Below are 15431 nucleotides of genomic sequence, written 5' to 3'. Positions count from 1 at the left end.
TTCTGTCTTCCGTGCTGTCCCCTCTACCCCTCCCCGCTTTGTCTTTTTTAACCATTATTTTCCACTATCTCTCCCTCCCAAACATTCCCTCATTGTTTCTCCTGCCTATACTCCAACTTGGTTGAACTGAAGTGTGCTGAGATGTCCTTCTTGGCTGCAGGGGTTCTTTCTTAGATGCTTGTGCTCCTCACCTCCCCTGCTGCTCTGTTTCTAACCTCCACAGGATGTTTACAGTGTGACAATTTCTCTGTATTGTCAAGGCCGTGCCAACACGTTCAGCCCTATATTTCCCCTCCGGGCTTCTTCAGCCATGCCTTTCTCCGGTTTTCCTCAATTTGGGGCTGTTAAAGAACAGAGGAGGAGTTGGGTTTTTTTTCTTTCCCCTCCTCCGCTTCTCGTTCTCCTCCTTCTCCAGCCTGTTTCCTGTGTCCGGCCTTGTTTTCGTTACACGCTTGTTTGTGTGCGTTTGAACCAATTCTACATCTGTGAGGGCTGACAGCTGAATTCCACAGGGAGAGAGCGTGAGAGAGTCATCGGGAGGAAAAATGTGTGCGAGGGAATAAGTGGAGGGAGTGGGAGGAGGGAGAGAGAAAGAGGAGAGAGCGAGAGAGTGGGCTAGAGAAAGAAGTAGAACCGCCGTAGGAGGAGGGAGCGAGGAAAGGAAAGGAGAAGAGGGAGACGGGAGCAGCGAGTCCACAGGAGCAGGGAGGGAGGGTTGTTTTAATCGTCATACGTCAGAGAGTGAGTGAGAGTCACACAGCGAGAGAGAGAGAGCTTGTACATATTTCATGGGACAGGATTTCATGACTGTGTGAGTGCAGAATGTGAGGCACGCTGAGGCGAGCTGGAGACCGTTATCCACAGCTCCTTCCTGCCACACTCCGCCAGGAACAGCAATGCTTTTGTACAGGCAGCACTGTGAGTATGTGTTTGAGCGTCTGTGTGCGCGGTTTGAATGTGAGAAGAGCGAAAACGACTGAGGCAGGGTGTGAATAGGAATGCGAGCGGACTTATTGGAGGGTGTCATGCAGATCCGTTGGGTGCTTGTGTTTCCTTGTCACACACACACTGAGCTGGTGTCTGATTTGTGCCATTTAGGATATACTGGAGGGCTTGCAGAGCGCCGAGCCGATGGCGGAGAAGTTGAAAGGCCAACTGAATGACCTGGTGCGATACTCCAGAGACCTCGGCTCACAGTCAGACCGGGTCACGGCGCTAATCAAACAGCACAACAGGTGAGAGGAACATTTCTGCTGTAGTGATGTGATGTGGGTGAGCGAGAATTACTCCTTGGAGTGTTTGTGGATGTAAAACGAAACACTGACTGATTAACTATAGTTTATTCATGATGCCTTTTGCTTCAAGTCTGTGTAATGAGGCCAAAAGCTGCTTTTTTCAAATGTAGATAGAAATGGCCCCAACTTGAACTTCCTAACCTAAAAGCCAACAAAGTTATCCAAACAAATGCTCAAGGAAAGGAAATTCAGAGTCACACTGGAGATGAAGTAAAAGGTTTTCTCAAAAGTGAAGACGTTATCACACAGATTATATGAAAACTGTGGTTTAATATAGAACAAAAATATAAATTAGAGGAAGAACCTGGAGATACTTTGGACCAGAGATGAGAAACAATGGATACCAAATGGAATAACAGCACTGTGTACAGTAAAAAAAGATGGGAATTTTATGAGTTTTCAGGAGATGGAACAAAATTTAACATTATGCAACCATTCTCCAACCATAGTAGGAATCTACAATTTAAAGAAATATAGAGTAATATCTGCATAGTACCAACAGAGGAAAGGAAATACAGCACATTATGTTAAAGCGAAATGGGCAAAAAAGAACTAGGTGTGTATATTTCTCAAGATAAATGGCTGCCTGTATGGAGAACACAGCAATCTACTACATCATCATGTAGCTTGAGAGAAAACTGTTGGAAGGGTTGAATAAAATTCTCTGTCACCCCCAATATTAAACATAAATTTCTAGTGTTCTCTAACAAAGCCATATTGAAGCCAATGTGATAAATGTAAACCATTCTCATGTCTTTTGGATCTGCCCTGGCATTGTGCAGTTTTGGGAGAGTGTTCATTTATTTATTGTTAAAATATATACAGGATCATCTCTGGTGTTGCATTTTGGTGATATAGCAGGAAATATTGTGTTGAGAGAAGACAGATGTTTGTTTAAAATCTTGGTAGGAGCCTGTGAAAAAGCCTTCCTGGAGAGATGGTACGACCCAGACCCACTATAACAAGACGAATGGCTGTAAATAGTGAGTGTAATATATGTTATGGAGTAACCGACTCATAAGATCAGACAGTGTTGAGAGATATGGACCATGTTTACACATCAATGACAGGGTGAGGACTGAAATATTAATGTCACAGGAACAAACTAGAGACAATCATTTCGGGATTTTTGTTATTTTGCTTTGTTTCACTTCTTTCTTTTGTGTATACCTGAAATGGAAAGGTGGTAACAATGTGTTTAAAAGTTAACTGATCAAAAAAAAAATGTTTTTGGAGGTTTTTTTTCAGCTAGGATGTTCAAATCAACCTCTATTGACCAATATGCTATATACATTTTAAGTAAAAAAAATAAAATAACATAAGACAAACAAATAAACAGGAAATAATCGAAATATGTTGAGGAAACTGAATAAAAATGAATTTCATTTGTTTAATTATAGTATGCTAAAAGCAATAAGTGCAAACAAAGGCCATTGAAAAGGCATACTCTCCTTGACCCACTTGGATAGTGGAACAGTTAAAAGCAGTTGTTTTGGGGATCTGAGACCTACTGCTTGGGTAGAGGACATTAGGTTCTGAAAATCAATCTGACAGGTGGCCAGTACAGGGATTTTAGTACTGGTGTAATGTGTTTTCATTATCTGCTACCAGTTAGTCTCACTGCAGGATTCTGCAACTGCTGCATGATGAGATGAGGGCTGGTGCAGTAAAGGGTCAAAAATCCATCCTCGAGGAGAATAAACTGTTTGTAACACTCTTTATATGAGTGAGAGAAGGGATGCTTAGCTATGTCTGTCTGCCTAGTTTGCCTTTATGGGTAGCTCCCTGTGTACATAACAGACCTGGTGAGACCTTATTCAAGCAGTTGGCCTCTCTAATCATCTGATCCGAGTTTTTTGATAGACATGGCCACACTTTTTAAGCTCTTGAACTTTAGAACTACGTTCTGCAGTGGAGGCATGCATGTATGATTACGTTGAGTAAAACCAAGACACTTCCAATGTTAAAGAAATTGTGTTTTGCCTAAAAAGTCTGCATTTTCTTCTGTAGCTATCTGTTTATAGAGAACGGAAGTGAATTAATTCGATTTAGGTTTAAGTGCAAGGTCAAAGGTGATACCAAGACTTTTGCTATGGGCTTAAAGGTTTAGTGCTAATGGTCCTAAATGGCTAGCTAAAAATGATCACAGCTGTCTGTGTGTCATTTAGATGAAGACAGTTTTTCTGTAGAAATACACATCCTAAAATATTTGTGTGACATTGGATTATCATTTGAAAGATGCATTGTACTTGTGAAAAATAAAGCCTAACGGACACATAATGCAAAAAGGGACCTAAAATCAAATCCTGAGGTACTCCATAATTGATTGAGGCATTGGAGAAAGAGAAGCTTTATTAGCTATTAGTCAACAACCTAGCCAACCTTATCCTTTAGACAGTTTTTATTAAAAGCCTGTGATTAATACAGATGATCAAGTGATTATGATGCAACGTGCAACATAACGTATAAACAAGTTATTTGCTATTTATTACTGTACAAGTATGTGATTCTGCAGATACCTGACATATTTTTTAACTGGCATATTATATAAAAATGTGTCATTTTAATGATTCAATTAAACCTGTGCTCATAATTATTGTTGATGTCACACATTATTCCATATAACAGTCTTAAAAACAGCTGTTCCATAACACAATAACAAGAGCGGGAAAGGAAAGTTCTCCTTAATTACAGCTCAAAAGCCAGGGCTATGTTTTATAAGCTCTTTTGTGTGTGTGTGTGTGTGTGTGTGTGTGTGTGTGTGTGTGTGTGTGTGTGTGTGTGTGTGTGTGCGCGCGCGCGCTTGTGGCAATAACACACAGAGGTCTGACGTCCGTATCAGCCAGGTGAAGGTGGAAAGGTGACGGACAACAACAGAGTCACCAGTTGCTAAGCGACATTTAACCGTCTTCCCTCACTTCCACTTATTGACTATGTTTGTGTCCTTCCCCAGTTTAATTTTATGCAACACCGAGTGTAATTTTTTAGGGAAATTACAATTTTTTGGAAGGTCTTTTTCTTCACACTGATACCCACTTTAGTCTCTTTACTGAGCTCTAATTGCCTGCTTTAAACCCTCAAGTGAGCCCGTGTTCAATGAGCACCACTTGTTTGTGAACGCACCGTGCAGTGCCTTTTCAAAAGAACAACAGTGCATACAAAAGAGCATGCACACACACAGCCATGCACATTCAACGCATTCATGTACAAGTATAAACTTCTACCGTAGCGCAAATGATCTCCTTTATTTGCTGCTTCTCTGAAGATTTACTGGCAGACAATCTAAGTGAGGTCAGCTTTTTGGAAATGCTTTGGCAGCTAATTGGCGTAGACTGCTGATTGGCAAAACACCACCTTTCCTTATTCGTTTGGCTGTTTAGTCTGTAATAGACTTGGCCTGTGCGCTCTTTGCACCTGTCCTGCATTTAAGCGCTGCAGAAAGAAGAGTGCACAGACAGAATGAAAAAAAAAAAGGAGTCAGAGGAGAGGAGGAAAAGGCAATAACTCCCCTCCGCCCCACCTCCTCTTTATACCGCATGCCAGATTTTGTCTGTCACAGCAGAAAAAGTGCTTCTTTTACACCCGTGCTATCCCCACTGTGTTACCCTTTCATGCCCTCATCACACCGTTAAAGCTCAAGAGTGTCTGTGCCTGACTTTAATGCGTGTTTCAGTGCATTGAGATGCTACATGAGGACAATGTGTTTTTTGCCATGTTTTTCATACCTCTATTTCTGATAAGTAACCTTATTTCCCTGCTGTCATCCACGTCTCCCCCTTCCTCCTTTAACCTTCACACACTCCCCACAATGTGTGAAATCCAGTAATTGTTTTTCTTTTTTTTTGTCTTACATCATGTTTAAATCTATTTTGAATGAAACTACATGTACATAGATTTTTTTTCTTTATCCCAGAGTTGAAAGAAAATAATTCTGCTGGTTGTACATATAGCTTATCCATATATGAACTTGTATCTATGTTGGTCATAACACACCTCACAATTTGGTTATGTAAATTTAGTGCCAGGGAGCACTGAGCAGAAGTGTGTGAAGGAGTATGGAGGTCAAGAAGACGGGTGGTTGTGTAGTGCGTCATGCTGGAGATTTGAATCTGAAATAAATTTTTTGTTGTTGCCATTTTATACTTTTAAATTGCCTAATATGGTAAAATACCTGAATTGTGTCTGGTTATAAAAACACATAACTGATTGTTGGTCTCATGATGTACTCAAAGCACCATTAACAAATTTAAAAAAATAAAAAATCTCATTGCCGATCATTTTGTAGCTGACAGCTGGTCTCCCACCCCCTCATGTGCCAATCAACAACATCCGCTCCCACTGGGCTGGTACTTTTGCTGCTGGGTCTTTTCTACTCTAAATCAACACACCAAGGCTCATTCACACATTCATAAAGATCTTTATTTTGTACCCTTAAGTGCTTTCTGACTATCATGCACACACTTAGACTGCAGTCGATGGATTGGGAGAAATTTTGGGGTTCAGTATCTTGCCCGTGGACACTTAAGCACAATTACTACAGGGGCTAGGGATCAAACCACCAACCTTCCAGTTAGTAGACGACCCAATCTACCTCCTGAGCTGCTGTAAATTTATTATCACGCTCCGTAAAGTTAGGAGTTGTCATCAAATTTCGCTGACATTTTCATTTTGTGTGTTCTGTTTGTGCATCCCTTTAGATTATTATGGTTTCTTGTGTTTTTAGCTATCCTTTAAAGCTTCAAATCTCAGTCTCATTCAACAAGTGATTTTATTATGCTTCAGTTACATACCTGCTGTACCTTGTGGTTAATATATTAATAGCAGAAAAATTCCTCTGGATGAAAAGCTTCATTCTCCTAAAATCCAAATTTGAAAGTGTACCTTTGATATTCTGTCAAGCCTCGCTGTGACCGCTTCCTCACATATCTCCTCCATCTCATCTCTTTCTTATAGCATCAAGCTGTCGTGCCTCGTTCCCTCCATCTTGTCACCCATGTGAACTCTTGCCCCAGTCATATGTTGCCTCTCAACCCCCCTCCCACACAGTGCCCCTTAGCGCCATCCCCCCGCTCTCCCTCTTTGCCCCAGCGCTCATTCCTTCCACTTCACCCACTTTGCCATTTCTCCACCTGCCCATTTCTCATCCCTGGCTCATCCTCCATGACGTGAGTACAGTCTGGACAGTATCAGAGCATCAGCACGTGTCTCCTTTGTTTTGATGGACACATGGGCAGTAAACACTTCCTCTGTTTGTAGCTTCGTTCTTTCTTTGTTCATTTCTCACGGGAGATTTCAACCCATGAACAACAACTTAAATGAGGCCTTTTCTTTCTTTTCTTCTTCTTTCCTGCAGTCTGAGTCTTCGTGCATCCAGGGAATGTCAAAATAAGGAGCGCTTGTTGGAGCAAAGGTTTCGTGCAGCCCTTAGAGACTTCCAGCAGTGGCTGGTCAATGCCAAAATCAGCACTGCCAAATGCTTTGATGTGCCACAGACTGTCACAGAGGCCTCCTCTGCTTTGCAAAGGATTCAGGTAAGGGATATAATTTGCAAAACCCTTATGTACAGCTAAAAAAAAATTTATTCTTCCTGTGTGTGTGTGTGTGTGTGTGTGTATGCGCATGTGTTTTTTAAGGGGACATATAACTGTAGTAAAATTGAAGTTCATTGTCTTCTTTGCACAGGTGTTTTTCCAAGACAGACTTACCTGATGCAGGAATTAATCACAGATTTAATCACATTTTTGTCATATTATTCCAGGGCAGACTGAAGTAATACCAGCATATCAAGCAGTTTTTTGGGGATGGAAACGTAACTAAATATTACTGTAGTCAAGTCTTTTGAGAAATAACATTTTCAATAACTTGTTTTGTGCTCATTCATATTGATGTCTCGGAGCTGCCAGCCAGTGTGGCCGTATGATATTTTTTCTACAGGCAGATTGCTTCTGTGAGTGTCTGTTGATAGTAGAGGTAGGGAGTGTCATTTATTCACTTACATAAACCAGACTTTTCCTGCCTCTCGGGGTGATGATATTAACAAGCTTCTTGTCATAAAAGCCATTTGTCTGCTCCTTGAGAAGCTGCAACCTTGCATCAGTTTGAGTCCACTTAAATCCACTCTTGCTAATTACAGACTGGTTCTCGCTTTTTATTTTGTTTCCATAGAGGCAGGCTAAGCAACAATATGGTACTACAAAGAAAAGCAAAAGATGTAGTAGTTAAACAATCAATCCTCTTTCATTGGATGTTTGCTCAAAGGGAAGCGTGTGTGAACATGCCCACTGTTGAGTGTCTGCTGGTGGGCTTGTTGGAGTGATGGGACCTGCAGTAGCCTGGATAAGCTAGAAATGGGCTCATAGCCAAAAGAGATAAGAGAAAGCTCCACAGTGGGGTCTCTCAGCCTTTCTCTTCAAAATATCTGTGTGTCTCTCTTTCTGAGAAGTCTCTGAGATTCTGGCAGGTCTGGCAGCCTCTTCAGAGCACCGCAGGGTTCTGGCTAATAGTCAGCTGCTTGTCTGTGAAGGTGGACATCCCCACATCCATGCACCGCATTACTATCAAGCAATGTGCTATTATTTCTAAACTCTGCATTCTCAGACCATATTTTGGAGCTCTTAGATGATCGACGAAGCAGTGAATCAACAGTTAGGTGGTCAGGGAGAGTGAGTTCAAAATGGCAAAGCAACGTGTGGTTATTTGACAAAATAATTTGCTGGAAATCCTCTGCAGGGGTTTAGCAAAGTCTGCTCCTTTAGAAGTTTCTAGTTTTTTGGATGAGAGGGATTTTCATACTTTCTGACTAGAGAGGCAATCATGTTTTATTTATTATTGACTTGGTGAGGAATGTGGAACAATGTTTCCACATGGCTGACCTCCAGGAGGGCTAGCGTGGGAGGGGCTGGGGTATCCATTGTGTCATGCTTAATTGGTGGTATACGGTTACACTGGCAGGGTGAGAAAGACAGCAAGTGTGGAAAAGAAAAAGAGCGAGCAAGTAAATGAATGTAGAACACAGAGAGCGAAACGGTGAGAGACGCAGACTTTCTTTTCTTGTGTGTGCCTTTTACTTTACCGTGTGTGTGTGTGTGTGTGTGTGTGTGTGTGTGTGTGTGTGTGTGTGTGTGTGTGTGTGTGTGTGTGTGTGTGTGTGTGTGTTTTGAGGAGGCTGAAGCTAGATAGTGTGTGTAAGTGATGTGCTGACTGCACAGATGGTGGAGTGGTCCCTGCTGCGCTACTGTCATCGGCTCAGCTCAGAGGGAGGGGTGTCTGTGTGTGTGCATGCTGCATATGCGTGTTTATCCTAATATGTGTGTGTACATTGCCGGTGGGTGTGTATGAAGGCGCTTTGTAAAAAAGAAAAAAAAAAGCAGACACATTTCAGGCTCATTGACTTCCCTTATCTGTTATTGCGTCTGTGGGTCAGGCCACTTCTTCATATGCATGTAGGATTAGTAATGACTTCATCTAATGTAATTACTGCTTTTCACAATGTAGGGTCACATTCTGGGACCTTGAGAGAAAATTTGTTGACAATGTAGAGAATGGCTTTGTTACCCGTCAGGCACTGCAGCAAAAGGCAAAAAAAGAAGAAGTTTGGGATAGTCATTCAGTCTTTTTTCCCCTCCTTTCACACCCTTCTCCCTTTGTGTGCGTGCTTCAGTTAAATAGTCACTGCTCCTTTGTCTTTGTCTGTGTACTGTATCCCCTTAGGAGTTCTTGAGTGACAGGGAGAATGGCCAGGCCAGGCTTAGTACAGTAGGAGCCAGTGGGGAGCTGCTGATGGCTGTAGTGTCCAAGGACAGGGTGGAGGGAATCAAGGCCAAGGTGGCAAATGCGAGAGAAGACTGGAAGAGCCTGATGAATAACCTGCAAATGAGAGAAGATGCTCTCAAGGTTGGTGCATTGTTTTCCGTGCTTAGCAGATGGCTGCAAAATTACATCAATGTGTATTTAATGTGCAAGAAAGCAAGCAATCATTAGTTTCATTTTTTTATCAGAGTGCTCACTTTCTCTGATATTTGTACAGTTTGTGCAAATTCAGAACCTCAAAAGGTGTATTTAACAAGTTACTTCACATTTGCAGAACCTGCAGGCCCAGATGACAGAGTTTGAGGCCAGTGCTGAGCCTCTGCAGGAATGGCTGAACAGCACAGAGGTCAGAGTTCAGGAGAGCAGTGCTCGCCTACATGACCTTCCAGCCAAGAAGCAGGAGCTCAGCAAACTACAGGTACTGTGAAGCCCACAGTCGTGCTCATGATTCTCCCTGGACATTACAGTCCTCTTACAATGACATTACTTCTGCGGTTATTGTGGCTGATGAAGGGTCAATCTGTTAGTCCACCCCTGTAGCAGTACATCAGGACATTTTAATCAATACTGTAGGGTCCATTTACTGTTAAATTGCATTACGTTAGTGAGGCTGCCCCTTTTACATTTCTCTTCTCAGCTGCTCTCACTGATGTTTTCTAATTTCCTCTCTTCACTCAAATAAACCTTGTCATTACACCGCAAATTGAATATTAAGTAGATTTTCCAAGGATACTAAATAGTCAGCTCTCCATCAGATATGGATCCCTGAAGTACAATTTCAATTCACTGGGGAGAAGAGAAGGACCTAATTACATTTTTCGAGCACCACTGGATCAAAATAGAGCTGCGTCTTGACACAATAGTCAGAAGAAAAGTCCAGAAATCTAATTAATTCTCCTTCTGTCAAAGCTGAAGCACTGCGTGGCTAAAAGGCCTTTTTCAGGATGCGATAACAGCCTCTGCCACGTCTGGCAGAGACAAAAAGGGAAGACAGGCATGAAGCGTTAAAAAAGATAAAACTGACAAAGGAAAAAAAAAAAATCAAACCCATCTCAAAGCTCTGCTCGTATCATTGTTGCTATTTTTATATTTATTCTGTCCCCCACTGTAGCACTTCTCGTCATTGCCTTTTGTCTGGTCCCTGCAAGCAATTACATTTCTTCCCACAGCACCTGAAGTACAATAAAACACACAGGCTTCAGTCTCTGAACTCATGTAGGGAAAATCCTCCTTACCCTTTAACATGTATACAACCCGTCTTTGGATTACGTTATCAGCCGTGTCTCCTGTGCCTCTTCTTTGCTGTGGTGTCTAACCTAATAACAGCATTTATATGTAAAAGTGAACATCAGGAGAAATACTGCTGATGCTCGTGTTCCTCTGTTTTTATCCATGTATTTTGATGTGCTCTAGTGTGTACTTGTGACATGTTAATCCCATATCCCTCCTCCTCTGCGCTTCTTGTGCCTCGTGTCTCTGCTGTCATGAAAAATGTTATGTTTTCTGTTGTTTCATTTTCACCTCTAATGGTGCTCACACACAACCATACTTTCCAACCCATCACTTTTTCTGTACCCTGCGCTCACCAACATCCAATTGCTCCGTCTCTGTTTTTCCACCACTTGCCTGCTTCACATCGGCTTAGTGTGTGCTGGAGGAGATGGCGTGTCAGGAGGTAGAGCTGGGCAGGCTGAGGGAAAGAGCTCATCGACTCTGGGAGGGACAAGCAGCCGGAAAGGGCTTCGTCCACAGAGTATCTCAGCTGTCAGCACAATACCTAGCCCTCAGCAACTTAACCAAGGTAACACCGCTCACGCCTTGTAACCTTATTTCTAGCCTTTCCTCTCTTTATGCTCTGCTTCTATCACAGACTGCTACAGTGTGCTGAAATGTGCCTTGCTTAACCCATGTGCTCTTGATAAACACTAAAGAGCTTTCTGTCCAGCTGTGGTGTTCGCTGTTTTGTTGTATGATCTGCCGTGTCATGGACTGCTGCCCCCTTGCACATTAGTCATGTCTCCAAGGGAAGACCTGGTTCCCAGAGTAATTTACCTGAGCTCAGTAATCTCTCTTACCTCTAAAACGCCCTTGTGCTTGCAGCCTCATCAGCATAAAAGGGCCAAGACTGTGCAGCGTACCTTTATCCACTAAAGCACTTCTGAAATGTCACAGCTGAAATGTGTCACTGCTTGAGAAGCTGACCTTTGTGGAGCTCTCATTAAAGTGGTCGCACTCGTATGATTAATTTGATACATCACAGAACAAAATATTACGCTGACCACAGAGCACCATTCTGTTACCTCGGGACAATGAGAGTACCCCGGCGATGATGAATGGGATTTATTTACTTTGCTGGCCAGCCAGTGAAGTGCTATTTTTAGGTCCTCTTCCATCCTAGACGTGGAAACAGGAATGAAAACACTTCAAAAATTGCCACCAGTTATTGAAGCTTTTACTTTCTGCGCTTTGCAGATCCACAGATGTTGCAGATGTATGAGTGATGACTGAAAACACAATGCGTTTTTTTTTCTTGTGCTATAACATGTGGGTGGGAGAGTCTCTAGAGATGTCTATCTGGGAAAACAAGGCTGTAATTTCAAACACAAACACAGAAAAATATGAAGAAACTGTTGTTGTTCACTGGAAACACGTGTAATGTTAAACTCTTTGGTAAGGAAAGACTTGAGGAGTATAGTCACATTACTCTACTTTAATATCTAACAGGACAAGGCATCCAGGATTGAGCGCATTGTAGGGGAACACCGCCTTTTCTCTGAAGGACTGAAAGAGCTCCAGGACTGGGTGTGTGAGGCTCAGCGGGTCCTCAACACCTGCATCTCCACCACTACAGACAAGGGCTTGTTGGAGGACCGGATGTTACAACTTGAAGTAAGGAAGGAAGACATGGATGGAGTTCTTTAAAGGGATACACAAAAAGTCCATTCATGCACATTTTCCTAGCAAGACTTTTCTTTGCTGGCCGCTAGGAACAAAAATGAGTATTCCCTATTAAGTTGGCGTGTGGTTGCTGTAGCTTGATTAAATTTGTTGCGGAGAGCTGTACAGATTGCTGTGGTCCCCTGCATGTTGCACACAAGATACCAAATTACCAGCAAACAGCTGCAACCAACAACCAAGCAGCAGTGTAATTAAAAAAAAACAATAAGCCGTGAAAGTAATGCCTTACCGTTGAAACCAAGACAAGGTTCTCCATTTCTTGTTTGCGTCACAGGCTTCACAATTTCACAGCCACCTACCAAGAAGTTGTAGAGTGCTGGCAGATAAGTCAGTTTCCATGCAAGAAACGGAGGATTGCAGCAATCTGTTAGTGACCAAAGCAATCACAAGAAGGTTATCAGTCAGCACCCTCTTTACAAGTGATTTCACCCAGCGACAGCAGGAAACCTCCAGCTTCCACCGACTAGAATAGAGACTGGTGTTGCCCTGTTGCCGACCAGTCTCTAGGCCTGTGTGACTGAGCCCTCCCTGTAACTGAGATATTGTGTTTAAAATTTTCAGAAGTAAACATTACACAGGCTTATTTTACAAACCATGCAACTGCAGATTTCTGACTTGACACAAGTTTTATCTGTAGATATGTTGCATCTATTTTAATGGTTTAGAAAGAAACAGGGCGAGATGCATTTTACCCTTTAGAGAGTTATTTTCTGTCTGTGTGTTCACCTCTATCTGTAGGCCTTACTAACTGCCCGTCAGGAGAGGGAGATCCAGCTAAAAATGCTCTTGACGCGGGGAGAGGCAGTCCAGAGGAACACTTCAGCTGAGGGAGTCCCGGTGATTCGCAAACAGATCCAAGACCTCAAAGACTCGTGGGACTCACTGCTGTCTGCCTCAATCCAGTGTAAAAGGTGAGCATGGGGCAATTAATCTGTCAGTCTTTGATAAATGGGACTGGGAACTGCCTAGTTTCCCTTGATGGATTTCTGCTAGTTGAAAGGTTAAAGGGATTATTAGATTTAGCTGTTCAGAATCTTGTTTGTTCCCTCTGTGCTAACTTTGCCTTATTTATGGTCACAGTCAGCTGGAAGGTGCTCTGTCGCAGTGGACCAGCTATCAAGAGGACGTGGGTCAGTTTATGCAGTGGATGGATCGGGTTGAAGAGACGCTTAGCTGCTCAGACAGACAGTACTCTGAGATGAGAGACAAGACTGCTAACCTGGGAAAGACCAAGGTATCAAATGCCACTGTAGACTATCCAAACTCTGTATTTAGATTAGCCTGACTGTAATTTTAATTTAATTAAAATTTTAGCCATTTTTCCGCTTTAGATTCATGCAGTTACATTTATACCTCAGAGCATCCCAGTTGCAATGATCTATGGGTTCTCCTTTCTTTCCAGCTTCTCTATGAGGAAGTACTGAGTCATAGCAGTCCTCTGGAGACTATTGCCACAAAGGGTTCCAATATGACTGAACACCACACGACACAGCAGGAGGTGCAGCAGCTGCAGTGTAGATACAACTCCCTCAAAGAAAAGGCTAAGGTGCTTACTCAGAACATACGGCTTCATTTTTTCCTCTGCAGGCATTTGAATAATAACCGAATAGTTTGAGTGTATTTCTTTAAAAGCTTGCTTCATGCTTTTTCAGAAATTAATTATTATTAATTATATTCCCCAAAATACTGAAGGGCATGAACTTGTTGAAAATTTTACTGACTTGCCTAATAATTATTGTAAAATCATTACACATATTTCTCTTTGAGCTTGAACTGCTTTCATCCATTAATGTTTGCGTCTTGTTTATTTTTTGCAGAATGCAGTCAGCAAGGCCAAGGAGCTGGTGCTGGTGCATCAAGAGTATCAAAGGGGGTTACATGTGTTTGAGGACTGGCTGGAGAAGGAGCAGGCCTCTCTGGCCTCATTGTCCCATCCAGAGGGAAACGTGGATACACTTGAGAATACACTGCAGCAGCTACAGGTAGAAACACTGTGGAGTTTTATGTCAACTCTATATGGTTATGATCAGAGAAGAGAATAGCTGCAAACTTTTAACCCTGCCTACGCATAGTCGTATTTTTCAAAAGTAAAGCACCTAACACCTAACCCTTTCTAAATGTTTTAAGTCTTCAGTGACCTCCAGTATTTACTTTGTTCTTGACTCTTCATTTTCTTCACAGAACCTGCAGGAGCACTGTTCAAATGGCCAAGCCTTACTCTCCGCTGTGCTCACCAGCAGAGAGAGAGTAATCCCCTGGGGTATACCTCAGATCGAGGACCGAGCCCTGGACACCGCTCAGCGAGAGTGGGCGGCCTATCAGAGCCGTCTAAAGGAGACTCAAGGCCAGCTGCACTCAATGCTGACCCGACTGAGGCAGATGGGACATAAATTCCTGAGCCTGGCACAGTGGCTGGAGGAGATGGAGAGGGTAGCTAATATCAGAAGTAATCGGAGGTCAGACGCAACCACCAAGCAGATTCAGCTGAAGAAACTCCAGGTGAGAAAGAGGCCTGATTGCTGCAGTCCATATAAGATACAGGCCCTTGATATTTCATGCAACTGTCAACACTGTAAAGCTCAAAAGGGAACAACATACTGTCTTATTAGAAGAATTTATTTTTGGGGGCCAGGATGTAGAGACTTCAGGAAGCTACTTCCCCCAGCCAGGAAATTGTTTAGCGATACCCATCCATCTATTTTCTTCTGCTAATCCAATTCAGGGTCGCTGGAGGGGCTGGAGCCCATCCCAGCCACCATATGGAATACCATAGTTTAATAATATTTCAACAAATGTTTTTTTTTATTTCACTGGTCACTTCAGTCAGAGGTACCTTCTGGTTATACTGAAAACCAAACAGAAGAATATCAAGCTCACAGTTTCGTGATTTACATTTCAGGACACAGAAGAAGCAAACTAACCTAAAAACACAGCCACACATGCAGTAAGCTGTGAAGCATTGTGTCACTTTATACTACAGCGCATCACTTTGTCATGTTTCAAATAAAACAGCAGTATTTCCCATACTTGGTCTCCTCCCTCTGGAGCATGCTTCCTGCCACTGTCAGGATGCCAAAGAGTCTCAGTATTTTCCTTCCTTGCATTTACACACACACACACACACACACACACACACACGTTGGGGATTCATATCTTGTGGGACATAATGCTTTCCCTAGCCACTTACCCTAACCATCAAAAAAGAAAGTCTAAACCTAACTCTTACCCTAAACCTGACCTTAACCCAATTGCAACCCTGACACTAAGTGTCCACTAACTCCATTTTTGAGTCTCAAAAATGCCTTCAAAGTTGTGGGGACTGGGATTTTGGTCCCCATAAGGGCTGTCGGTCCCCACAAGTGTAGTAAA

At 42.6% G+C, this 15431-nt stretch overlaps 1 protein-coding gene across 1 annotated transcript in view; it reads left to right on the top strand.

Annotated features, from left to right (window-relative positions):
• syne1a (spectrin repeat containing, nuclear envelope 1a) overlaps nucleotides 1-15431 on the top strand; it is a 128779-nt gene that overhangs the window by 46722 nt on the left and 66626 nt on the right. Inside the window, exons 56-66 of the mRNA XM_026193858.2 lie at nucleotides 1099-1235; nucleotides 6649-6826; nucleotides 9006-9188; nucleotides 9379-9522; nucleotides 10750-10905; nucleotides 11829-11993; nucleotides 12801-12973; nucleotides 13143-13296; nucleotides 13465-13608; nucleotides 13880-14044; nucleotides 14244-14561. Coding sequence (XP_026049643.2) covers nucleotides 1099-1235; nucleotides 6649-6826; nucleotides 9006-9188; nucleotides 9379-9522; nucleotides 10750-10905; nucleotides 11829-11993; nucleotides 12801-12973; nucleotides 13143-13296; nucleotides 13465-13608; nucleotides 13880-14044; nucleotides 14244-14561 — 1917 coding nt within the window. The remainder of the gene's footprint in view (nucleotides 1-1098; nucleotides 1236-6648; nucleotides 6827-9005; nucleotides 9189-9378; nucleotides 9523-10749; nucleotides 10906-11828; nucleotides 11994-12800; nucleotides 12974-13142; nucleotides 13297-13464; nucleotides 13609-13879; nucleotides 14045-14243; nucleotides 14562-15431) is intronic.

The sequence above is a fragment of the Astatotilapia calliptera genome, chromosome 15, assembly GCF_964374335.1.
Source record: "Astatotilapia calliptera chromosome 15, fAstCal68.1, whole genome shotgun sequence".
Taxonomy (NCBI): Eukaryota; Metazoa; Chordata; class Actinopteri; order Cichliformes; family Cichlidae; genus Astatotilapia; species Astatotilapia calliptera.
The sequence above is the reverse complement of the archived record's forward strand: the minus strand, read 5'-3'. Positions and strand labels throughout refer to the sequence as shown.